The 27,961-nt window shown below is 39.3% G+C and overlaps 3 protein-coding genes across 3 annotated transcripts; all 3 read right to left on the bottom strand.

The window, feature by feature from the left end:
* Nucleotides 1-450: 450 nt before the first annotated feature.
* On the bottom strand, nucleotides 451-5,824 carry LOC311062199 (histo-blood group ABO system transferase 2-like). Its single transcript, XM_084081067.1, has one exon. It carries the CDS (start codon nucleotides 5,689-5,691, stop codon nucleotides 4,567-4,569), a length of 1,125 nt encoding a protein of 374 aa, XP_083937193.1. The 5' UTR covers nucleotides 5,692-5,824; the 3' UTR covers nucleotides 451-4,566.
* Nucleotides 5,825-11,155: 5,331 nt separating this feature from the next.
* On the bottom strand, nucleotides 11,156-15,136 carry LOC311061105 (histo-blood group ABO system transferase 2-like; the record flags this gene model as incomplete). Its single annotated transcript, XM_084079632.1, has 2 exons — nucleotides 11,156-13,273; nucleotides 13,337-15,136. The coding sequence occupies one exon, from the start codon at nucleotides 15,134-15,136 to the stop codon at nucleotides 14,012-14,014; it is 1,125 nt and encodes a 374-aa protein (XP_083935758.1). The 3' UTR covers nucleotides 11,156-13,273; nucleotides 13,337-14,011.
* Nucleotides 15,137-18,403: 3,267 nt separating this feature from the next.
* On the bottom strand, nucleotides 18,404-24,512 carry LOC311062465 (histo-blood group ABO system transferase 2-like). Its single transcript, XM_084081521.1, has one exon. The coding sequence runs from the start codon at nucleotides 24,352-24,354 to the stop codon at nucleotides 23,230-23,232; it is 1,125 nt and encodes a 374-aa protein (XP_083937647.1). The 5' UTR covers nucleotides 24,355-24,512; the 3' UTR covers nucleotides 18,404-23,229.
* Between the last annotated feature and the right edge of the window lie 3,449 nt (nucleotides 24,513-27,961).

Below are 27,961 nucleotides of genomic sequence, written 5' to 3'. Positions count from 1 at the left end.
ATTGAGTGTAATTCCGGCTTTCACCGGATGCGCACCGTCACTACCGCCCATTGGGAACTTCCGACTTAAACACTTCTTAATTGAAAAATATGGACTAATATATTGCATAAATACTCCGGACACCTAGTTAACATTTAAGGCAAGCGGGTAAGCACCTTATATTTTGCATTTGTACATGTTTGGAGAAATACAGGCTTTACTGGTGACATTTCAGGGCGAACTGGGGGGGGTTGTGACAGACAAGCTGCGCGTCCGTACGTTACTGCCTCTAATTAGCCGAGCTCCTACATGCTTGCATAACACCCTCCACCTTCCATAACTTCACAGTGGTAAATCCGTGCTACTTTAAGTCATACATTAATCAGAGGGGGAACGGAGCACATACATACTGTTGCATGCCATAAATAGCAGATCTACAAGCTCACGCGTTGTGAGCTTGTAGATCTGCTATTTATTGCGCACGACACCGACACACAACTAGTATAGATGAGGCCAACACTCGGGTGTCGGGTTACATTCAGCGGGTCGTGGAGCCGCATTCTACAGCTGATCTTTATAGATCACTATGGATGGATGCTTTGTAGTTTGGAGATCATTTTGACAAGCAAGAATATGTGGCTAATATTGAGCCACTTGTTTGGGTTTAATCCAAATAAGACAAGTAGCATATCCAATCCAACCTAGCAATGCATGTAAAATGTATAGAGGATATGCGCATGCTTAAAGTGAATGGCACATCGAGTGGCACATCGAGTGGCAAAGCAACATGCAAAGTGAGTTTAACATTGTTTAATGTTGTTTAATGCAATCAGATATGACTTTTCTGTTTGGATGCATGCGCTGTCACGGCCAGAAAGTATTTTTTTGACACTCAGTAGGCATTCCTGCATAACTTCCGGGTTTGATGATGATGTCACACGCATATCCTCTATTCATTTTGCTGGCTGCAGACTGCAGATATAGGGCAACAGCGCAGGCCAGCGCAACCTCGCGCTCATGGCAGATTAGCGACCCGACTGTTCTTTTTTTTTCTTCAGCGAGCCCAAAGTAACGAGTAGGCCTACTTTTTACACTTTGTAGAGATTTACTCGAGTAGAGTACTGTGTAGAAGTATGGGGAAATACCTACAAAACAGCAATTCACTCACTTTCCATACTGCAAAAAAGAGCCGTAAGAGTCATAAATAACACTGGGTACTGTGACCACACAAATATTCTTTTTCACAATTCACACATTCTAAAGTTTCCCGATCTAGTCAAATTCAAAACAGCTCAAGTTAGTGACACCCACAGTCACAAAACTAGAGGGAGCGTAAACAACAATCTGGTAACACCCACCCATAAAACAAACATGGGCAAATTCTCCTTCTATAGCACTGCCACCAAGGAATGGAATAGTCTAACCCCATCCCTCAAAAAATGCAGTTCGCTGGGCTCATTCAAAACAGCCCTAAAAACTCATCTTTCTGGAGGCCTAAAGAGGAGCTAGTACCAGTTTCCCTGTAGACAGACGACCCCCCCCTCCCTTTTTTTTTTGTACATACTTTTTATTTTATTCTCTAATGTTTTGTTTTTTTTGTATATATTTTATTATTTTCTCATGCCTTTTTGTACATAATGGTATATTTTTTTTCCCTCTGTATTCTTATGTTGATTTTTGAACTGTTTGGTTGCTACTATATATGTCTATGAAATTAATTCAAGGACCCCAACGGAAACAAGCCCGCAAGGACTTTTTTGGCCGGACCTTTTAGACAAAAGCATTATAAATGTAACTGTGTTGTTTTACATTCTTTTGCCTAATAAAAAATTCAATCAATCAAACAAGTCATGTACAGAGCAAAAATAAATCACTTCCAATCAACATACAAAACAGATTTCCAGATAAAGATAGTAGTCACCATGACCTCAGAAACCCATATCAGACTTTGAACAACCACTTGCACGTACTACCCTCAAGTCCATGTCTGTTTCATCCTGTGGAATGTCACTGTGGAGTGGGCTAGCTGATGACATTAAAAAAAGCCTAAACATCATTCAATTCAAAAGGAAACTGAAAAATAGCTACTTTGACAGCTACTTACAGGAAGAAACCCAATCTACTGATAACAATTAGACCATATTTCATTTACCATACTCTGTACTATTATACCGTTATCTGTAATGTTATTTCTTATCAACACCATGGTCTATTATTACCTATTTGTTATAACGACAAATCATTTAACTACACATAGTAATACATGTATTACATGTGTGTGTATATATGTATGTGTGAATATGTATTTATATATACATGGATATGTATATAACACATATATATTATTATTATATATATATTTATTGTCTATTACTGTAATAATATTGTTATGATGATGGTATACGATATAATATTATTATACATGACTTATGACACTACTATTATAACTTACCTTTGCCACCCGCTCCACAGTGACACAGAGCTCTTTGCCGTCCTGACTCCCACATGAGAGAAAGGTCATGTGTGGGAGTAACCATGTATCTTGTGTCAAAACATATATTATTATTATTTATTTATTTATTTTCTCCACTAATTACTGTTACGGATGTAAAAAAAACAACAACAAAAAAAAGAATAAACAGACCTTTCTACTTGATCTATTCTGTTATCTATCGTGATTTATTGATGATGATTCTGATGAGTGTTAAACACTGAAATGTTTACATTTCCTATCTAGGAGTGTCAAAACATTGACTTTTTTTATTTTGTATTATTATATTATCTATTATATTATCTACTACTATCATCACTATGATTGTCTATTGTTCTATATGTAAACTGAGCCAGGGGTAGGGCTCGATAAGCACTATGCTTCTCCCTTCCCCTTTTCCAGCATCAAGGACACTTGTAAACTGCCTGTACTGTGCGCATATTGCACTAAAGCATTTCTTTATGTATTGTCCAAAAAGCTGAAAATAAACTGAAAACTGAACTGAACAGAGTAAAATATTTTTCTCAAGAAAAGTACAGATCCTCAGAATATGTACTTAAGTACAGTACTCAAGTAAATTTACTCCGTTACTGTCCACCTCTGGCCGTTTTTTTTTTTGCAATTTATCTTCACGTTTTCTTTTTGTTTCAGACTTTTCACCAATGGCCAGATGAGTCCTTTCCATGTTAAAAATAACTTTGTCAGTGCTAGTTATTTGTTGATTGCTTATTCACATTGTACACGTGTGACTGACATATACTAGATAATCTCTGTAATGTCTACTGTCAGTCTAAGAGTTATTTGTCATTGTTTTGACTGCAGAAGCCGTTCAGAAGACATTTAGAGACAATGGAGGACCTGGTCAGCGCTGCCATCTCTGACCACTTCAAGCAAGCGCCTGGTAGAAGTGGCGGAGGGGGTTACAAGAAGAAGAGGGCAACGCCTTGAAGCAAATCCAAAGTTATTATTTGGTCAAAACATTTTGTTAAGACTTGTCTTTTTTTGTTAAACCATTAAGACAGGGAACGCATCTGTGTCACTTAAGATTTTCTTTGGCTATTCAACAAATAGCAGATATACAAGCTCATAGCGCGGAACTCTGTGCCGCGCTAAGAGCTTGTAGATCTGCTATTTTTGGAAGGAAAAAAATGGAAATGTGTCTGGGGGTCCCTGTAACAAAATATTTTGAGATATGGGGGGGACAAAGGCATATCATTTTGGGTGGTCCTTGACATGAACAAAGTTTGAGAACCACTGATATTATATATATTATATATTAATATTATTATATTATATACTTTTTTTTACTGTTAGGATTTAGACATTAGTAGAATACCCCAGAAGCAAAGATTTGAATTAAAAATGTTTATTAAGATTCAAGATTTTTTAAACAAAAATATAGCAGATCGAGAAGCTCGTAGCGTGGCATATTATATTTGTCTACTATGAGCTCGTAGATCTGCTATTTTTGAATAGCAAAAGTATAAGATGTGTTAAAATCTAACATGACGGGTTGTAATGGCTTAAAGCAATTAAGAGGTGCAGTATAATTAAAATGATTGTACAAGGTTTGGTATGTTTTTTGTTTAAATATGTATTGTGATTGAAATTACAGTTGAAGGATAGTTATGTTCATATTAGATCAATGATTAAGAAAAACGTTTGTTTTTTCCAGTGGTACAATAAAGAGTAGCATGACATTAGTGTTACAACCTATTTAAAAGATCCAGAAAGATAACCAACATCATGTAAATAAAATCATGGGACTACATTAACTCATTCACTGCCAGAATTATTTCTGGCCTGTTTGAACACCGCCAAGATTTTTCATTGAAAAAAAAAAGTACTCAGGAGCCGAGATACAGAATTTTTAAGTTTTAAGTTAACAAGGAAGTGGATGGGAGTCTATATCTTCGAAAAATCATATCTCCTTGGTCTTTGGGTCAAAAAAAAAAAAAAAAATCTAAAAAAAAAAAAAAAAAAAAAAAATCCAAAAAAAAAGTCCATTTAATAGTTTTTGTAGAGAACTTGGACCTGCATTAAAATTGAGGCATTTAAATGCATTAATATGTTTCTTGTGAATAATTTTATAGAGCTTATATCGCGCCGCCGCTCCATCCTGGCCGTACCTTACGGTAGTCCTTAATGATTGCAGAGAATCTGATTATTTTGACCGGTGGCCTTAGGGGGTGGAAGTCATGCCACTGATACTCAGGAGACAGAATCTTGGTGGGTTTGTGGAGCCAAAGGTAGAAGTTCATATGACTCTCTTCCTGCCACGCTAACTCGATGCCCCGCTCGGCGTCCAGCTCAAAGTTGTCGCTGCACGTCGACAGCATGTGATGGACGGACTCCGGCTCCCCTCCGTACGCGCCCGCGGGGTAGTAGAAGTCGCCCTCGTCGGCGGACATGAACGCTTTAGACTCCGGCCTGCGTTCGTAGATGAACCCACTGCGCTCTTGGTCGAAGTGATTAAAGTGCAACACGGCGACCAGCTTACCTAGAGTTTCAGTTCCCCAGCGGTCATAGAACTTCGAATCGACGTCAAAACAGAAGATGTAGTCGGCGCCATCGCGCAGATCCGTTTCGATAAAATTTGCAATGATTTTGAACCTTCCGGCTCCAATTTCCTGCCAGCGTTTTCCGTTTGGCGCCGGCCTGACAAACAACTCCCGTCCTGCAGCCATCTTAACGGATGGGACTTGCTCTGGCCTATCAGTAAAGACGTAATAATGGACTTTAAATCCCACGAAGAAGTGGCTCTCTGCGGTTTCCAGGAAATCCTTGAGGAATTGGATGTATTCACCAACGGCAAAAACGGTGACTGCTACGGTGATGTTGCAGGGTTTGTAGATGGCGTCCAACAGCGCGGGTTCGAATGTGGATTGCCATACTATGGGAGCTAACCAGGGCGTCATTGCGACAATGTCGGTGCGTCCAGTCAGGGCGCTGGGTTTGTCGTAGCGAAGATTTGTCGTAGCGAATTCCGGTACAATCACTCCTCTCGGACACGGCCGGGCCAACGGGACTGTCGGAGCCGGAGGCGGGTCCTCATTCTTCCAATTCGAAGACAGTTGGATTAGGTGGATTAGGTCCTCATTCCTCCAATTCGAAGACAGGTGGATTAGGATAACCGTGGCAGCCAACATTCCCGTGACTATTAGACAAAAGGCCCTTATTTTGTTAGGTGGCCGGAACCAGCTAGTTTGAGCCATGACCATCCTGGATCTCTAGTCAAAGCTTGAGGGCGAATAGTCTTGAGAAGTCCTATTAGAGATAGTCGAAGAGTGAATTACTTACTAAATTATTAGAGTTGAATAATTCTGCTTCTCCGACACGGCTCATATTGTGTTCACCATTTATATAATGCTTGGCTGGATGCTCGTGACATCTCACTGTGCCCTATCATGCAAATTAATAAACCGGTTTCTGCACATACCTAGGGATGAATGCAACGCTTGATAATCTTCTAACAATACGGCACACCTCTGACGTTTTTACATATAGTTCATCAGGCAACGCGTGTGTGTTCCGCCCTCAGATTCATCTTATGGAGGCCCTAGACGGGGACGTAACAATATAATATCCATTCCAAGTTTTATTAGCCTTTGGTTCTGAGGTTAAACTGTAAACAAACTTCTTATTCTCTTCATTACACATGAGAGTTGGCTATTTACTTTATAAATGTTTAATCGTGTGAGGGACTCACTTGCGCTGATCTACAATGGCTGCGGTTACATGGACATCATGTATTCATTCAGAATGAACTCATTCCAAATAGAGATTCATAATCTGCTCCACTCACCTGTTTACATGGAACCTGAATAAAAGTATTCCTCGTTTACATGACCCAAAGCATTCATTCGGAATATAACTTTTGACATACACAAAGTGGTTCCCGCCTACGCCCGGGCATGGACCAGGGGCCGCCCGGCTCCACTACCCGGGGCGGAGCTTCCCCTGGTGGGCATGGGAGGAGGCCATTACATTGTGTGTATCACATTAGCCTTTTTTTAGTGTGTGCCCCCCCCCCACCCCCCACCCTAAATAAAGTTGTTTTTCTTTGTTGTTTTCTCATGCCCCCCATGTAAAGCGTCTTTGGGTACTTAGAAAAATGCTATATAAATTTGAGATATTATTATATCTAAGAATAAACCTTAAACAATGAAAGAGCTCTTGTTCTTCTCTATTTAAAAAGGAGTATATACTCTCTGTGTCCAGATAAAACATGCCTTTGTTTTCACTCTTCGTCAGGTCAAACTGTAAACTGTAAACTGCACCAACATACGGTATATAGACACCCACAGGTCACATAATTATAGAGTAATTATACTAAAATAATACAGTGCTATAGATAGGCATGCATGAGGACTTCCCAATCACTTTTTGTAACTGTGTATCTCTTGCTGCCCATGATTGAAGCTACCTGATTATGTAAATATATTTAAATTTAAGTTCATGTTTTTCTTTTCACTTTTGCACTATATGTATATGCAAATTTATAGCATTGTTTTTTTGATTATCTGACTACTGACTATGATTACATATCGTGTACCACAACCACACTACACTAATCAATTATGTGACCTGTGGATGTCTACATGTGGCTGAGGTACTTCTTGAGTTTGACCTGACGAAGAGCCGCAACGTCGTCGGAATACATTGTATTGGAGCATGTCGTCTCTTTCGGGTGGAAACCTCAATGTCCAAAACTGTATACTTTTCAGGATTCAAATTCAAAAGTAACAAAAGTAGCAGATCTACAAGCTCAAATTGCGTCGCTTCGCTCCACGTTTTGAGCTTGTGGATCCTGTACTTTTGCTACTTTTGTGTGACATTGTATTATGATCCAGCATGGGCGTTAATTTATGAAAAAACACAAAAAGTTATTTTATGGATATAAGAGCTTTCTGCACAACAGCAACGATGTGGTTGGGGTACATACTTCTTAAGTTTGACCTGACGAAGAAGGGTGCCTTGATCTATAAGCCCACACGACATGCAACGTGTTGTGTGGGGTTGTATATATATATATACACACACACACACACACACACACACACACACACACACACACACACACACACACACACACACACACACACACACACACACACACACACACACACACACACACACACACACACACACACACACACACACACACACACATATATATATATTAAGAGTTTTCTAATTCCTTCATTTCGTTTTCTGCGGTAGATCTTGACAAAACTCCGGTCAGCCGTAAAAGAGGAAAAACTGCACAAGGTACCTACATGAATGATTAACATTTTAAATATCAGGAATTCAATTTTGACAGTTTTCGTTTGTTTGTTTACCTGCCTGCATTATCGTTGGGACTACTAGTACTATGCTTTAGGACCTAAAGTTTAGGTCCTCTAGAAGAAATGAGTACAACAGAACGTTTAGCCGGAAGATTAAAATAAAATTGTATTAAAATATATTATGTATTTCAACAACAGTACATCTACTGTGGGGGCCTTACTCCTGATCAGAAAAAAATAGACTCCAGAATGAAAATTTGGATAAAGCACAGCATATATCATACATGACTTGATGGTGTAAGAAGGTGTAATTTCAATGTGTTTTCGCACCCAGCAGAATATTGAAGCCACACACCGGTCCAAATCGGATCCAGAACTACACAAGGTAACTTTCAATTGACTGTAGCAGTGAGCAAAATGGGTTGCAATGGGGGTTTTCTCTCCCCCAACAGTGAAGCCGTAATCTGGGCCAAGAAAATGTCTAGACTCTACTCCACCTTTCAATTGACTATAACAGTAATCTTCAATGGTGATGTTGCAAGTATGACATGTAGCCTAATTACCTTGTCTTTCACCAACAGGAAATCTTATCAGAACTCCCAGGAGAAAGTCACAGGATTCCAAAAGGTGCATTTTGATAAAGTTTGGAAGTCATCTTAGTCTGGCAAAGATTTAATTGGGGAGAGATAATGATGTTGAACGTGTAAAACAAGTAATGTGTTAGTGTATTATTCTGTTTCATATAAACATAATTGTCTTCATTGCAGGGTGTGCCGTTTTCAGAGGTGGACAGAGTACTCAACCCCAGTACTTGAGTAAGAGTACAGATACTCCCTGGTTAAATTTACTCCACTACAAGTAAAAGTAGCTCAGTCAAAATGTTACTCGAGTAAGAGTAAAAAAATACTTGCTTTTAAATGTACTTAAGTAATCAAGAGTACATGCTTTTAAAAATAGTATAGTAAAATACTTAAGTAAAAGTAAAAGTAAATTTCTTATTTTTCACATCAATGAATTGCTGTCATTTTTCACAATAAATGTATAAGACCTTGTAACTCTTGTTTCAGAGAAGTAACTCTGAAACCACCTGCACTGATGTGCTTGCTTGTAGAACCACTACGTTATACAAAGCCTGCAGAAATGCCTATAAAACATAGAATTGAAATTAATGGGATCGAAGAGGTTGTCATTGTCATTTTCATGTTTTATTAAACACCCCCCGCACAGTAGGCTACACTCACTTTTAGAACACATGTTCAAGAATATCAGGTAACAGCTGGAGTAGAGGAACACATTTATATTGGAGGAAATAGGACTCATCACAAACAGTGAGTGCGATAGTAGAATGAGCTGTGTATCTGCAGGTGGTCCCTTTACAGTTGAAATGAAAACAACTTTAAAAACATTTTTATAACAGTGTCCACACATACAGTAAATGGGCATTGTAAAGCCATCATTTGCACCTGCTACAGTAGGCTTTGAGTGGCGCACAGACATTAGGCAGGGCATTTTCTATCTCCCACTGAGAGGAGCAGTGAAGAAATTCCTAAACAAACTACATCTCTGCTTTCAAGAACTCAACGGTTGAAACCACTCCACAGTAGGGCTGACCCAAATAACTTGAATATTCGAAGCTTCGTTCGATGGCACAAGATTCGAACTTTTTTTTTTAAATCAAGTAATCGGCCGTTTTTTTAATTTGTTTTTCTCCAAACATGTACAAATGCAAAATATAAGGTGCTTACCCGCTTGCCTCAAATGTTAACTAGGTGTCCGGAGTATTTGTGTAATGTATTAGTCCATATTTTTCAATAAAGAAGTGTTTTAATCCCGTCTGTGGACGAACGCCATTTCCCCCCCTCGTTTAATTCCTGTTTACATTGAGTGTAATTCCGGCTTTCACCGGATGCGCACCGTCACTACCGCCCATTGGGAACTTCCGACTTAAACACTTCTTAATTGAAAAATATGGACTAATATATTGCATAAATACTCCGGACACCTAGTTAACATTTAAGGCAAGCGGGTAAGCACCTTATATTTTGCATTTGTACATGTTTGGAGAAATACAGGCTTTACTGGTGACATTTCAGAACTGGGGGGGGTTGTGACAGACAAGCTGCGCGTCCGTACGTTACTGCCTCTAATTAGCCGAGCTCCTACATGCTTGCATAACACCCTCCACCTTCCATAACTTCACAGTGGTAAATCCGTGCTACTTTAAGTCATACATTAATCAGAGGGGGAACGGAGCACATACATACTGTTGCATGCCATAAATAGCAGATCTACAAGCTCACGCGTTGTGAGCTTGTAGATCTGCTATTTATTGCGCACGACACCGACACACAACTAGTATAGATGAGGCCAACACTCGGGTGTCGGGTTACATTCAGCGGGTCGTGGAGCCGCATTCTACAGCTGATCTTTATAGATCACTATGGATGGATGCTTTGTAGTTTGGAGATCATTTTGACAAGCAAGAATATGTGGCTAATATTGAGCCACTTGTTTGGGTTTAATCCAAATAAGACAAGTAGCATATCCAATCCAACCTAGCAATGCATGTAAAATGTATAGAGGATATGCGCATGCTTAAAGTGAATGGCACATCGAGTGGCACATCGAGTGGCAAAGCAACATGCAAAGTGAGTTTAACATTGTTTAATGTTGTTTAATGCAATCAGATATGACTTTTCTGTTTGGATGCATGCGCTGTCACGGCCAGAAAGTATTTTTTTGACACTCAGTAGGCATTCCTGCATAACTTCCGGGTTTGATGATGATGTCACACGCATATCCTCTATTCATTTTGCTGGCTGCAGACTGCAGATATAGGGCAACAGCGCAGGCCAGCGCAACCTCGCGCTCATGGCAGATTAGCGACCCGACTGTTCTTTTTTTTTCTTCAGCGAGCCCAAAGTAACGAGTAGGCCTACTTTTTACACTTTGTAGAGATTTACTCGAGTAGAGTACTGTGTAGAAGTATGGGGAAATACCTACAAAACAGCAATTCACTCACTTTCCATACTGCAAAAAAGAGCCGTAAGAGTCATAAATAACACTGGGTACCGTGACCACACAAATATTCTTTTTCACAATTCACACATTCTAAAGTTTCCCGATCTAGTCAAATTCAAAACAGCTCAAGTTAGTGACACCCACAGTCACAAAACTAGAGGGAGCGTAAACAACAATCTGGTAACACCCACCCATAAAACAAACATGGGCAAATTCTCCTTCTATAGCACTGCCACCAAGGAATGGAATAGTCTAACCCCATCCCTCAAAAATGCAGTTCGCTGGGCTCATTCAAAACAGCCCTAAAAACTCATCTTTCTGGAGGCCTAAAGAGGAGCTAGTACCAGTTTCCCTGTAGACAGACGACCCCCCCCTCCCTTTTTTTTTTGTACATACTTTTTATTTTATTCTCTAATGTTTTTTTTTTTTTTGTATATATTTTATTATTTTCTCATGCCTTTTTTGTACATAATGGTATTTTTTTTTTCCCTCTGTATTCTTATGTTGATTTTTGAACTGTTTGGTTGCTACTATATATGTCTATGAAATTAATTCAAGGACCCCAACGGAAACAAGCCCGCAAGGACTTTTTTGGCCGGACCTTTTAGACAAAAGCATTATAAATGTAACTGTGTTGTTTTACATTCTTTTGCCTAATAAAAAATTCAATCAATCAAACAAGTCATGTACAGAGCAAAAATAAATCACTTCCAATCAACATACAAAACAGATTTCCAGATAAAGATAGTAGTCACCATGACCTCAGAAACCCATATCAGACTTTGAACAACCACTTGCACGTACTACCCTCAAGTCCATGTCTGTTTCATCCTGTGGAATGTCACTGTGGAGTGGGCTAGCTGATGACATTAAAAAAAGCCTAAACATCATTCAATTCAAAAGGAAACTGAAAAATAGCTACTTTGACAGCTACTTACAGGAAGAAACCCAATCTACTGATAACAATTAGACCATATTTCATTTACCATACTCTGTACTATTATACCGTTATCTGTAATGTTATTTCTTATCAACACCATGGTCTATTATTACCTATTTGTTATAACGACAAATCATTTAACTACACATAGTAATACATGTATTACATGTGTGTGTATATATGTATGTGTGAATATGTATTTATATATACATGGATATGTATATAACACATATATATTATTATTATATATATATTTATTGTCTATTACTGTAATAATATTGTTATGATGATGGTATACGATATAATATTATTATACATGACTTATGACACTACTATTATAACTTACCTTTGCCACCCGCTCCACAGTGACACAGAGCTCTTTGCCGTCCTGACTCCCACATGAGAGAAAGGTCATGTGTGGGAGTAACCATGTATCTTGTGTCAAAACATATATTATTATCATTTATTTATTTATTTTCTCCACTAATTACTGTTACGGATGTAAAAAAAACAACAACAAATAAAAGAATAAACAGACCTTTCTACTTGATCTATTCTGTTATCTATCGTGATTTATTGATGATGATTCTGATGAGTGTTAAACACTGAAATGTTTACATTTCCTATCTAGGAGTGTCAAAACATTGACTTTTTTATTTTGTATTATTATATTATCTATTATATTATCTACTACTATCATCACTATGATTGTCTATTGTTCTATATGTAAACTGAGCCAGGGGTAGGGCTCGATAAGCACTATGCTTCTCCCTTCCCCTTTTCCAGCATCAAGGACACTTGTAAACTGCCTGTACTGTGCGCATATTGCACTAAAGCATTTCTTTATGTATTGTCCAAAAAGCTGAAAATAAACTGAAAACTGAACTGAACAGAGTAAAATATTTTTCTCAAGTAAAGTACAGATCCTCAGAATATGTACTTAAGTACAGTACTCAAGTAAATTTACTCCGTTACTGTCCACCTCTGGCCGTTTTTTTTTTTGCAATTTATCTTCACGTTTTCTTTTTGTTTCAGACTTTTCACCAATGGCCAGATGAGTCCTTTCCATGTTAAAAATAACTTTGTCAGTGCTAGTTATTTGTTGATTGCTTATTCACATTGTACACGTGTGACTGACATATACTAGATAATCTCTGTAATGTCTACTGTCAGTCTAAGAGTTATTTGTCATTGTTTTGACTGCAGAAGCCGTTCAGAAGACATTTAGAGACAATGGAGGACCTGGTCAGCGCTGCCATCTCTGACCACTTCAAGCAAGCGCCTGGTAGAAGTGGCGGAGGGGGTTACAAGAAGAAGAGGGCAACGCCTTGAAGCAAATCCAAAGTTATTATTTGGTCAAAACATTTTGTTAAGACTTGTCTTTTTTTGTTAAACCATTAAGACAGGGAACGCATCTGTGTCACTTAAGATTTTCTTTGGCTATTCAACAAATAGCAGATATACAAGCTCATAGCGCGGAACTCTGTGCCGCGCTAAGAGCTTGTAGATCTGCTATTTTTGGAAGGAAAAAAATGGAAATGTGTCTGGGGGTCCCTGTAACAAAATATTTTGAGATATGGGGGGGACAAAGGCATATCATTTTGGGTGGTCCTTGACATGAACAAAGTTTGAGAACCACTGATATTATATATATTATATATTAATATTATTATATTATATACTTTTTTTTACTGTTAGGATTTAGACATTAGTAGAATACCCCAGAAGCAAAGATTTGAATTAAAAATGTTAATTAAGATTCAAGATTTTTTAAACAAAAATATAGCAGATCGAGAAGCTCGTAGCGTGGCATATTATATTTGCCTACTATGAGCTCGTAGATCTGCTATTTTTGAATAGCAAAAGTATAAGATGTGTTAAAATCTAACATGACGGGTTGTAATGGCTTAAAGCAATTAAGAGGTGCAGTATAATTAAAAATGATTGTACAAGGTTTGGTATGTTTTTTGTTTAAATATGTATTGTGATTGAAATTACAGTTGAAGGATAGTTATGTTCATATTAGATCAATGATTAAGAAAAACGTTTGTTTTTTCCAGTGGTACAATAAAGAGTAGCATGACATTAGTGTTACAACCTATTTAAAAGATCCAGAAAGATAACCAACATCATGTAAATAAAATCATGGGACTACATTAACACATTTTATCAAGGTAAGCATAACCGGTTAAATTTGGTCCATTTAATAGTTTTTGTAGAGAACTTGGACCTGCATTAAAATTGAGGCATTTAAATGCATTAATATGTTTCTTGTGAATAATTTTATAGAGCTTATATCGCGCCGCCGCTCCATCCTGGCCGTACCTTACGGTAGTCCTTAATGATTGCAGAGAATCTGATTATTTTGACCGGTGGCCTTAGGGGGTGGTAGTCATGCCACTGATACTCAGGAGACAGAATCTTGGTGGGTTTGTGGAGCCAAAGGTAGACGTTCATATGACTCTCTTCCTGCCACGCTGCCTCGATGCCCCGCTCGGCGTCCAGCTCAAAGTTGTCGCTGCACGTCGACAGCATGTGATGGACGGACTCCGGCTCCCCTCCGTACGCGCCCGCGGGGTAGTAGAAGTCGCCCTCGTCGGCGGACATGAACGCTTTAGACTCCGGCTTGCGTTCGTAGATGAACCCACTGCGCTCTTGGTCGAAGTGATTAAAGTGCAACACGGCGACCAGCTTACCTAGAGTTTCAGTTCCCCAGCGGTCATAGAACTTCGAATCGACGTCAAAACAGAAGATGTAGTCGGCGCCATCGCGCAGATCCGTTTCGATAAAATTTGCAATGATTTTGAACCTTCCGGCTCCGATTTCCTGCCAGCGTTTTCCGTTTGGCGCCGGCCTGACAAACAACTCCCGTCCTGCAGCCATCTTAACGGATGGGACTTGCTCTGGCCTATCCGTAAAGACGTAATAATGGACTTTAAATCCAACGAAGAAGTGGCTCTCTGCGGTTTCCAGGAAATCCTTGAGGAATTGGATGTATTCACCAACGGCAAAAACGGTGACTGCTACGGTGATGTTGCAGGGTTTGTAGATGGCGTCCAACAGCGCGGGTTCGAATGTGGATTGCCATACTATGGGAGCTAACCAGGGCGTCATTGCGACAATGTCGGTGCGTCCAGTCAGGGCGCTGGGTTTGTCGTAGCGAAGATTTGTCGTAGCGAATTCCGGTACAATCACTCCTCTCGGACACGGCCGGGCCAACGGGACTGTCGGAGCCGGAGGCGGGTCCTCATTCTTCCAATTCGAAGACAGTTGGATTAGGTGGATTAGGTCCTCATTCCTCCAATTCGAAGACAGGTGGATTAGGATAACCGTGGCGGCCAACATTCCCGTGACTATTAGACAAAAGGCCCTTATTTTGTTAGGTGGCCGGAACCAGCTAGTTTGAGCCATGACCATCCTGGATCTCTAGTCAAAGCTTGAGGGCGAATAGTCTTGAGAAGTCCTATTAGAGATAGTCGAAGAGTGAATTACTTACTAAATTATTAGAGTTGAATAATTCTGCTTCTCCGACACGGCTCATATTGTGTTCACCATTTATATAATGCTTGGCTGGATGCTCGTGACATCTCACTGTGCCCTATCATGCAAATTAATAAACCGGTTTCTGCACATACCTAGGGATGAATGCAACGCTTGATAATCTTCTAACAATACGGCACACCTCTGACGTTTTTACATATAGTTCATCAGGCAACGCGTGTGTGTTCCGCCCTCAGATTCATCTTATGGAGGCCCTAGACGGGGACGTAACAATATAATATCCATTCCAAGTTTTATTAGCCTTTGGTTCTGAGGTTAAACTGTAAACAAACTTCTTATTCTCTTCATTACACATGAGAGTTGGCTATTTACTTTATAAATGTTTAATCGTGTGAGGGACTCACTTGCGCTGATCTACAATGGCTGCGGTTACATGGACATCATGTATTCATTCAGAATGAACTCATTCCAAATAGAGATTCATAATCTGCTCCACTCACCTGTTTACATGGAAACTGAATAAAAGTATTCCTCGTTTACATGACCCAAAGCATTCATTCGGAATATAACTTTTGACATACACAAAGTGGTTCCCGCCTACGCCCGGGCATGGACCAGGGGCCGCCCGGCTCCACTACCCGGGGCGGAGCTTCCCCTGGTGGGCATGGGAGGAGGCCATTACATTGTGTGTATCACATTAGCCTTTTTTTAGTGTGTGCCCCCCCCCCCACCCCCCACCCTAAATAAAGTTGTTTTTCTTTGTTGTTTTCTCATGCCCCCCATGTAAAGCGTCTTTGGGTACTTAGAAAAATGCTATATAAATTTGAGATATTATTATATCTAAGAATAAACCTTAAACAATGAAAGAGCTCTTGTTCTTCTCTATTTAAAAAGGAGTATATACTCTCTGTGTCCAGATAAAATATGCCTTTGTTTTCACTCTTCGTCAGGTCAAACTGTAAACTGTAAACTACACCAACATACGGTATATAGACACCCACAGGTCACATAATTATAGAGTAATTGTAGTAAAATAATACAGTGCTATAGATAGGCATGCATGAGGACTTCCCAATCACTTTTTGTAACTGTGTATCTCTTGCTGCCCATGATTGAAGCTACCTGATTATGTAAATATATTTAAATTTAATTTCATGTTTTTCTTTTCACTTTTGCACTATATGTATATGCAAATTTATAGCATTGTTTTTTTGATTATCTGACTACTGACTATGATTACATATCGTGTACCACAACCACACTACACTAATCAATTATGTGACCTGTGGATGTCTACATGTGGCTGAGGTACTTCTTGAGTTTGACCTGACGAAGAGCCGCAACGTCGTCGGAATACATTGTATTGGAGCATGTCGTCTCTTTCGGGTGGAAACCTCAATGTCCAAAACTGTATACTTTTCAGGATTCAAATTCAAAAGTAACAAAAGTAGCAGATCTACAAGCTCAAATTGCGTCGCTTCGCTCCACGTTTTGAGCTTGTGGATCCTGTACTTTTGCTACTTTTGTGTGACATTGTATTATGATCCAGCATGGGCGTTAATTTATGAAAAAACACAAAAAGTTATTTTATGGATATAAGAGCTTTCTGCACAACAGCAACGATGTGGTTGGGGTACATACTTCTTAAGTTTGACCTGACGAAGAAGGGTGCCTTGATCTATAAGCCCACACGACATGCAACGTGTTGTGTGGGGTTGTATATATATATATATACACACACACACACACACACACACACACACACACACACACACACACACACGCACACACACACACACACACACACACACACACACACACACACACACACACACACACACATATATATATATTAAGAGTTTTCTAATTCCTTCATTTCGTTTTCTGCGGTAGATCTTGACAAAACTCCGGTCAGCCGTAAAAGAGGAAGAACTGCACAAGGTACCTACATGAATGATTAACATTTTAAATATCAGGAATTCAATTTTGACAGTTTTCGTTTGTTTGTTTACCTGCCTGCATTATCGTTGGGACTACTAGTACTATGCTTTAGGACCTAAAGTTTAGGTCCTCTAGAAGAAATGAGTACAACAGAACGTTTAGCCGGAAGATTAAAATAAAATTGTATTAAAATATATTATGTATTTCAACAACAGTACATCTACTGTGGGGGCCTTACTCCTGATCAGAAAAAAATAGACTCCAAAATTAAAATTTGGATAAAGCACAGCATATATCATACATGACTTGATGGTGTAAGAAGGTGTAATTTCAATGTGTTTTCGCACCCAGCAGAATATTGAAGCCACACACCGGTCCAAATCGGATCCAGAACTACACAAGGTAACTTTCAATTGACTGTAGCAGTGAGAAAAATGGGTTGCAATGGGGGTTTTCTGTCCCCCAACAGTGAAGCCGTAATCTGGGCCAAGAAAATGTCTAGACTCTACTCCACCTTTCAATTGACTATAACAGTAATCTTCAATGGTGATGTTGCAAGTATGACATGTGGCCTAATTACCTTGTCTTTCACCAACAGGAAATCTTATCAGAACTCCCAGGAGAAAGTCACAGGATTCCAAAAGGTACATTTCGATAAAGTTTGGAAGTCATCTTACTATGGCAAAGATTTAATTGGGGAGAGATAATGATGTTGAACGTGTAAAACAAGTAATGTGTTAGTGTATTATTCTGTTTCATATCAACATAATTGTCTTCATTGCAGGGTGTGCCGTTTTCAGAGGTGGACAGAGTACTCGACCCCAGTACTTGAGTAAGAGTACAGATACTCCCTGGTTAAATTTACTCCACTACAAGTAAAAGTAGCTCAGTCAAAATGTTACTCGAGTAAGAGTAAAAAAGTACTTGCTTTTAAATGTACTTAAGTAATCAAGAGTACATGCTTTTAAAAATAGTATAGTAAAATACTTAAGTAAAAGTAAAAGTAAATTTCTTATTTTTCACATCAATGAATTGCTGTAATTTTTCACAATAAATGTATAAGACCTTGTAACTCTTGTTTCAGAGAAGTAACTCTGAAACCACCTGCACTGATGTGCTTGCTTGTAGAACCACTACGTTATACAAAGCCTGCAGAAATGCCTATAAAACATAGAATTGAAATTAATGGGATCGAAGAGGTTGTCATTGTCATTTTCATGTTTTATTAAACACCCCCCGCACAGTAGGCTACACTCATTTTTAGAACACATGTTCAAGAATATCAGGTAACAGCTGGAGTAGAGGAACACATTTATATTGGAGGAAATAGGACTCATCACAAACAGTGAGTGCGATAGTAGAATGAGCTGTGTATCTGCAGGTGGTCCCTTTACAGTTGAAATGAAAACAACTTTTAAAACATTTTTATAACAGTGTCCACACATACAGTAAATGGGCATTGTAAAGCCATCATTTGCACCTGCTACAGTAGGCTTTGAGTGGCGCACAGACATTAGGCAGGGCATTTTCTATCTCCCACTGAGAGGAGCAGTGAAGAAATTCCTAAACAAACTACATCTCTGCTTTCAAGAACTCAACGGTTGAAACCACTCCACAGTAGGGCTGACCCAAATAACTCGAATATTCGAAGATTCGAAGTAATCGGCCGTTTTTTAAATTTGTTTTTCTCCAAACATGTACAAATGCAAAATATAAGGTGCTTACCCGCTTGCCTCAAATGTTAACTAGGTGTCCGGAGTATTTGTGTAATGTATTAGTCCATATTTTTCAATAAAGAAGTGTTTTAATCCCGTCTGTGGACGAACGCCATTTCCCCCCCTCGTTTAATTCCTGTTTACATGAGTGTAATTCCGGCTTTCACCGGATGCGCACCGTCACTACCGCCCATTGGGAACTTCCGACTTAAACACTTCTTAATTGAAAAATATGGACTAATATATTGCATAAATACTCCGGATACCTAGTTAACATTTAAGGCAAGCGGGTAAGCACCTTATATTTTGCATTTGTACATGTTTGGAGAAATACGGGCTTTACTGGTGACATTTCAGGGCGAACTGGGGGGGGGTTGTGACTGACAAGCTGCGCGTCCGTCAGTGGCGTCAGTTCAGCAAAAGCTAGGGTATGGCAGCATGCACGCGACCTCATGCACGCGCGCGCAGCGCGCGTGCATGAGGTCAACCCGCGGTTCTGGGCGGGTTGGGTTCGTTTTTTTCCAGTTTTTGGTTACTTTATTTCGGTTTTAGGGTTAGGATTCGGGTTAGGTTAGGGTAATGTTATTTAATTCTTATTTTTGCCTGATTTTCCCGATTTATTATCAAAAAAGTACTTTTTTTTTTCTCCCTTGGAGCCAGGGTATGGCAGCTGCAATAGCCTGCCATACCCAATTGACGCCCCTGGCGTCCGTACGTCTACAAGCTCACACGTTGTGAGCTTGTAGATCTGCTATTTATTTTATATTTAATGCAATCAGATATGACTTTTCTGTTTGGATGCATGCGCTGTCAAGGCCAGAAAGTATTTTTTTGACACTCAGTAGGCATTCCTGCATAACTTCCGGGTTTGATGATGATGTCACACGCATATCCTCTATTCATTTTGCTGGCTGCAGACTGCAGATATAGGGCAACAGCGCAGGCCAGCGCAGCCTCGCGCTCATGGCAGATTAAAGACCCGACTGTTCTTTTTTTTTCTTCAGCGAGCCCAAAGTAACGAGTAGGTCTACTTTTTACACTTTGTAGAGATTTACTCGAGTAGAGTACTGTGTAGAAGTATGGGGAAATACCTACAAAACAGCAATTCACTCACTTTCCATACTGCAAAAAAGAGCCGTAAGAGTCATAAATAACACTGGGTACCGTGACCACACAAATATTCTTTTTCACAATTCACACATTCTAAAGTTTCCCGATCTAGTCAAATTCAAAACAGCACAAGTTAGTGACACCCACAGTCACAAAACTAGAGGGAGTGTAAACAACAATCTGGTAAAACCCACCCATAAAACAAACATGGGCAAATTCTCCTTCTATAGCACTGCCACCAAGGAATGGAATAGTCTAACCCCATCCCTCAAAAAAGGCAGTTCGCTGGGCTCATTCAAAACAGCCCTAAAAACTCATCTTTCTGGAGGCCTAAAGAGGAGCTAGTACCAGTTTCCCTGTAGACAGACGACCCTCCCCCTTTTTTTTTTTGTACATACTTTTTATTTTATTCTCTAATGTTTTTTTTTTTGTATATATTTTATTATTTTCTCATGCCTTTTTTGTACATAATGGTATATTTTTTTCCCCTCTGTATTCTTATGTTGATTTTTGAACTGTTTGGTTGCTACTATATATGTCTATGAAATTAATTCAAGGACCCCAACGGAGACAAGGACTTTTTTGGCCGGACCTTTTAGACAAAAGCATTATAAATGTAACTGTGTTGTTTTACATTCTTTTGCCTAATAAAATTTTCAATCAATCAAACAAGTCATGTACAGAGCAAAAATAAATCACTTCCAATCAACATACAAAACAGATTTCCAGATAAAGATAGTAGTCACCATGACCTCAGAAACCCATCAGACTTTGAACAACCACTTGCACGTACTACCCTCAAGTCCATGTCTGTTTCATCCTGTGGAATGTCACTGTGGAGTGGGCTAGCTGATGACATTAAAAAAAGCCTAAACATCATTCAATTCAAAAGGAAACTGAAAAATAGCTACTTTGACAGCAACTTACAGGAAGAAACCCAATCTACTGATAACAATTAGACCATATTTCATTTACCATACTCTGTACTATTATACCGTTATCTGTAATGTTATTTCTTATCAACACCATGTTCTATTATTACCTATTTGTTATAACGACAAATCATTTAACTACACATAGTAATACATGTATTACATGTATTACATGTGTGTGTATATATGTATGTGTGAATATGTATTTATATATACATGGATATGTATATAACACATATATATATTATTATTGTATATATATTTATTGTCTATTACTGTAATAATATTGTTATGATGATGGTATACGATATAATATTATTATACATGACTTATGACACTATTATTATTATAACTTACCTTTGCCACCCGCTCCACAGTGACACAGAGCTCTTTGCCGTCCTGACTCCCACATGAGAGAAAGGTCATGTGTGGGAGTAACCATGTATCTTGTGTCAAAACATATATTATTATTATTTATTTATTTATTTTCTCCACTATTTACTGTTACGGATGTAAAAAAAAACAACAACAAAAAAAGAATAAACAGACCTTTCTACTTGATCTATTCTGTTATCTATCGTGATTTATTGATGATGATTCTGATGAGTGTTAAACACTGAAATGTTTACATTTCCTATCTAGGAGTGTCAAAACATTGACTTTTTTATTTTGTATTATTATATTATCTATTATATTATCTACTACTATCATCACTATGATTGTCTATTTTTCTATATGTAAACTGAGCCAGGGGTAGGGCTCGATAAGCACTATGCTTCTCCCTTCCCCTTTTCCAGCATCAAGGACACTTGTAAACTGCCTGTACTGTGCGCATATTGCACTAAAGCATTTCTTTATGTATTGTCCAAAAAGCTGAAAATAAACTGAAAACTGAACTGAACAGAGTAAAATATTTTACTCAAGTAAAGTACAGGTCCTCAGAATATGTACTTAAGTACAGTACTCAAGTAAATTTACTCCGTTACTGTCCACCTCTGGCCGTTTTTTTTTTGTTGCAATTTAGCTTCACGTTTTCTTTTTGTTTCAGACTTTTCACCAATGGCCAGATGAGTCCTTTCAATGTTAAAAATAACTTTGTCAGTGCTAGTTATTTGTTGATTGCTTATTCACATTGTACACGTGTGACTGACATATACTAGATAATCTCTGTAATGTCTACTCTGTCTACAATGTCTCTGAGAGTTATTTGTCATTGTTTTGACTGCAGAAGCCGTTCAGAAATTTTAGAAACAATGGAGGACCTGGTCAGCGCTGCCATCTCTGACCACTTCAAGCAGGCGCCTGGTAGAAGTGGCGGAGGGGGTTACAAGAAGAAGAGGGCAACGCCTTGAAGCAAATCCAAAGTTATTATTTGGTCAAAACATTTTGTTAAGACTTGTCTTTTTTTGTTAAACCATTAAGACAGGGAACGCATCTGTGTCACTTAAGATTTCTTTGGCTATTCAACAAATAGCAGATATACAAGCTCATAGCGCGGAACTCGGTGCTGTGCTAAGAGCTTGTAGATCTGCTATTTTTGGAAGGAAAAAAATGTTAATGTGTCTGGGGGTCCCTGTAACAAAATATTTTGAGATATGGGGGGGGGACAAATGCATATCATTTTGGGTGGTCCTTGACATGAACAAAGTTTGAGAACCACTGATATTATATATATTATATATTAATATTATTATATTATATACTTTTTTTTACTGTTAGGATTTAGACATTAGTAGAATACCCCAAAAGCAAAGATTTGAGTTAAAAATGTTAATTAAGATTCAAGATTTTTTAAACAAAAATATAGCAGATCGACAAGCTGGTAGCGTGGCACATTACATTTGCCTACTATGAGCTTGTAGATCTGCTATTTTTGAATAGCAAAAGTATAAGATGTGTTAAAATCTAACATGACGGGTTGTAATGGCTTAAAGCAATTAAGAGGTGCAGTAATTAAAAACGATTGTACAAGGTTTGGTATGTTTTTTGTTTAAATATGTATTGTGATTGAAATTACAGTTGAAGGATAGTTATGTTCATATTAGATCAATGATTAAGAAAAACGTTTTTTTTTCCAGTGGTACAATAAAGAATAGACATTAGTGTTACACTGCAACCTATTTAAAATATCCAGAAAGATAACCAACATCATGTAAATAAAATCATGGGACTACATTAACACATTTTATCAAGGTAAGCATAACCGGTTAAATTTGGTCCATTTAATAGTTTTTGTAGAGAACTTGGACCTGCATTAAAATTGAGGCATTTAAATGCATTAATATGTTTCTTGTGAATAATTTGATAGAGCTTATATCGCGCCGCCGCTCCATCCTGGCCGTACCTTACGGTAGTCCTTAATGATTGCAGAGAATCTGATTATTTTGACCGATCCCCTTTTGGGGTAGATGTCATGCCACTGATACTCTGGAGACAGAATCTTGGTGGGTTTGTGGAGCCAAAGGTAGAGGTTCATATGACTCTCTTCCTGCCACGCTGCCTCGATGCCCCGCTGGGCGTCCAGCTCAAAGTTGTCGCTGCATGTCGACAGCATGTGACGGACGGACTCCGGCTCCCCTCCGTACGCGCCCGCGGGGTAGTAGAAGTCGCCCTCGTCGGCGGACATGAACGCTTTAGACTCCGGCCTGCGTTCGTAGATGAACCCACTGCGCTCTTGGTCGAAGAAATTAAAGTGCAACACGACGACCAGCGTACCTAGAGTTTCAGTTCCCCAGCGGTCATGGAACTTCGAATCGACGTCAAAACAGAAGATGTAGTCGGCACCATCGCGCAGATCCGTTTCGATAAAATTTGCAATGATTTTGAACCTTCCGGCTCCGATTTCCTGCCAGCGTTTTCCGTTTGGCGCCGGCCTGACAAACAACTCCCGTCCTGCAGCCATCTTAACGGAGGGGACTTGCTCTGGCCCATCCGTAAAGACGTAATAATGGACTTTAAATCCCACGAAGAAGTGGCTCTCTGCGGTTTCCAGGAAATCCTTGAGGAATTGGATGTATTTACCAATGGCAAAAACGGTGACTGCTACGGTGATGTTGCAGGGTTTGTAGATGGCGTCCAACAGCGCGGGTTCGAATGTGGATTGCCATACTATGGGAGCTAACCAGGGCGTCATTGCAACAATGTCGGTGCGTCCAGTCAGGGCGCTGGGTTTGTCGTAGCGAAGATTTGTCGTAGCGAATTCCGGTACAATCACTCCTCTCGGACACGGCCGGGCCAACGGGACTGTCGGAGCCGGAGACGGGTCCTCATTCTTCCAATTCGAAGACAGTTGGATTAGGTGGATTAGGTCCTCACTCCTCCAATTCAAAGACAGGTGGATTAGGATAACCGTGGCGGCCAACATTCCGGTGACTATTAGACAAAAGACCCTTATTTTGTTAGGTGGCCGGAACCAGCTAGTTTGAGCCATGACCATCCTGGATCTCTAGTCAAAGCTTGAGGGCGAATGGTCTTGAGAAGTCCTATTAGAGATAGTTGAAGAGTGAATTACTTACTCAATTTTTATAGTTGAATAATTCTGCTTCTCCGACACGGCTCATATTGTGTTCACCATTTATATAGTGCTTGGCTGGATGCTTGTGACAGCTCACTGTGCCCTACCATGCAAATGAATAAACCAGTTTCTGCACATGCCTAGGGCTCTTCCTCTTCTAACAATACGGCATGGGCTTGCCAAGTTCACGCCCATGCCCACTTGGGCTGCCAAGTTTCTGGAAAATCTAGGAGTGAGACTTTAGTGTCATCACATGCACACGCGCCACACCTCTGACGTTTTTACATAGTTCATCATGCAACGCGTGTGTGTTCCACCCTCAGATTCATCTTATGGAGGCCCTAGACAGTACGTAACAATATAATATCCATTCCAAGTTTTATTAGCCTTTGGTTGTGAGGTTATAAACTGTAAACAAACTTCTTATTCTCTTCATTACACGTGAGAGTTGGCTATACTTTATAAATGTTTAATCGTGTGAGGAACTCACTTGCGCTGATCTACAATGGCTGCGGTTACATGGACATCATGTATTCATTCAGAATGAACTCATTCCGAATAGAGATTCATAATCTGCTCCAACCTGAATAAAAGTATTCCTCGTTTACATGACCCAAAGCATTCATTCGGAATATAACTTTTGACATGCACAAAGTGGTTCCCGCGGCTCCACTACCCGGGGCGGAGCTTCCCCTGGTGGGCATGGGAGGAGGCCATTACATTGTGTGTATCACATTAGCCTTTTTTTAGTGTGTGCCCCCCCCCCCAATAAAGTAGTTTTTCTTTGTTGTTTTCTCATGCCCCCCATGTAAAGCGTCTTTGGGTACTTAGAAAAATGCTATATAAATTTGAGATATTATTATATCTAAGAATAAACCTTAAACAATGAAATAGCTCTTGTTCTTCTCTGTTTAAAAAGGAGTATATACTCTCTGTGTCCAGATAAAACATGCCTTTGTTTTCACTCTTCGTCAGGTCAAACTCAAGAAGTGTAAACTACACCAACATACGGTATATAGACACCCACAGGTCACATAATTATAGAGTAATTATAGTAAAATAATACAGTGCTATAGATAGGCATGCATGAGGACTTCCCAATCACTTTTTGTAACTGTGTATCTCTTGCTGCCCATGATTGAAGCTACCTGATTATGTAAATAATATTTACATAATCAGGTAGCTTCTATCATGGGCAGCAAGAGATGTAGTGTGGTACACGATATGTAATCATAGTCAGTAGTCAGATAATCAAAAAAAACAATGCTATAAATTTGCATATACATATAGTGCAAAAGTGAAAAGAAAAACATGAAATTAAATTTAAATATAATATATTTAAATTTAATACTACTACACTAATCAATTATGTGGCCTGTGGATGTCTACATGTGGCTGAGGTACTTCTTGAGTTTGACCTGACGAAGAGCCGCGACGTCGTCGGAATAAATTGGATTGGGGCATGTCGTCTCTTTTGGGTGGAAACCTCATATGTCCAAAACTGTATACTTTTCAGGATTCAAATTCAAAAGTAACAAAAGTAGCAGATCTACAAGCTCAAATTGCGTCGCTTCGCTCCACGTTTTGAGCTTGTGGATCCTTTACTTTTGCTACTTTTGTGTGACATTGTATTATGATCCAGCATGGGCGTTAATTTATGAAAAAACACAAAAAGTTAAAATATGGATATAAGAGCTTTCTGCACAACAGCAACGATGTGGCTGGGGTACATACTTCTTAAGTTTGACCCGACGAAGAACCCCGGCTCGAAACAGTGTCAGAATAAATTGTATTGGAGTGTGCATGCACATAATGAGTGTGGATGGTTATATTCTTCTTCTCAGTTGTTATTTTCTGCCAAAAATCTGAGCTCTTGTTCTCCCTTGTTTTGTATTTCTTTCCCGCGTGGCACTTCCCACCTATTATATATGATCACAGGAACAGTTGTTTAAGCTTGCAGTGTTGATGACTGAGGAGCTGACGGGATTTCAGTCAATTAAGACGAGAGGTGGCACAAAGCAGGGTAAAGCTCACCCCCACTTTTCATAGGATATAGCTGTGAGAGGAAGAAATTATAACAGGCTTTTATTCCTTTCAGCACAGCACAGACTGACTTTAAACTCTTTGTTTTGATATGTTTTGGGATTTTCTGCCTTAATTTGGATAGTACAGTGAAGAGTGACAGGAAGCAGAGACAGGGAGTGAAACGCAACAAATGCCATCAGGCTCAGGAATCGGACCTGCGACTCGCTGTCAGGCTGTTTTAAAGCCAATGTGACATGTGCCTTGACCACTACTAGGCCATCAGTGCTCAGACTGACTTTAACTACTATAAGTGTCCCATCCTCTCCCCATTCTTCTCTTCCCCATTGACTCTCTCTCTGCCTCTGCCTGCATTTGTCTCTCTCTCTCTCAGTGGTGGACAATAACTAGGTAGCCTACATTTACTTTTTTTTTTGCTCATGACTTTCACTCCCTATAGTATACATTTCAAATACACTCTTGACTACATTTCTTGGAAAGGACTCTTGGGACCCAAACTTACAAAAAACACATTATGAATTAACCACTTAAAAGAGTAGTTCACTCAATGTTTTGAAAATGTCTATAAAACACACTCCATTCAAGCCTTGAAAGATTTTATCTTTTTACATAAATCTTCTCTTCCCTGGCACAAAACATTTTCAGATGGGGGACTCCGCGGGTCAAATGCGTATGACTTTGGGGGTCCTTGACACAAAACGGTTTCAGAACCACTGTCTTTCTCTCTCCCTATATAGCTATGTGTTGCCCCCTCATCCTATTGGTGCTATGAGGGTTCAGTGGGTGCAGCAGCGATGGGGGAGGGGGGGATGTTTCATCAGACACGGTTCCACGTGTGTGTTTTTACTTAGGGCTGCACGATTATGCCCAAACTCACTGAATTATTCACTATTCAAGCATATATCCCTGCTTTCACATTCATGTTGTGCTGTACATCCCTACTAATGTAGGTTTGAATCAAAATAAAACGGGTCATAATAAATACGAAAACCTAACACTAAATTAAATCAACAGAGCAATGCTTTCACTTTTACATATTCCTGCTAATAAACACGTCTTCGCAGAATGAAATACTGTTTGTATTCACTCCAGTGAGTCTTTCACTTTTCCATTCATTGTACCTGCATGATGGATGTGAATAAAACTGCTGAACCTCACTAGCTGACACACATTTTAACTGATACTTTGTCGTACGACAGTTTTGCGTGCTGAAAATAGCCGATCTACAAGCTCCCAATGCGTCACTGTCACTGCATTGAATATCAATAATCGGACGATCATGTTGATTTAATTGTGGTAAGTGAAAATCGATTAAAATTACATTCATTGTGCATTTGGCCCTACATGTGAGGGCCAGATGTCAAGTACAGTATAGCAGAATTTGAGAAATAGACAATTTCCCGCTGCTCACAAGAGAAGTGGTTGATTTTTGTTTAAAAAGAAGGGGGGGCTCAGGATGTATAGTGACCGTCTTGGGATCATTAGG

This window comes from Gymnoscopelus microlampas (assembly GCF_963454915.1).
Source record: "Gymnoscopelus microlampas genome assembly, chromosome: 15".
NCBI lineage: Eukaryota > Metazoa > Chordata > Actinopteri > Myctophiformes > Myctophidae > Gymnoscopelus > Gymnoscopelus microlampas.
Note: the sequence above shows the minus strand (reverse complement) of the source record. Positions and strands in the feature narration are given on the sequence as shown.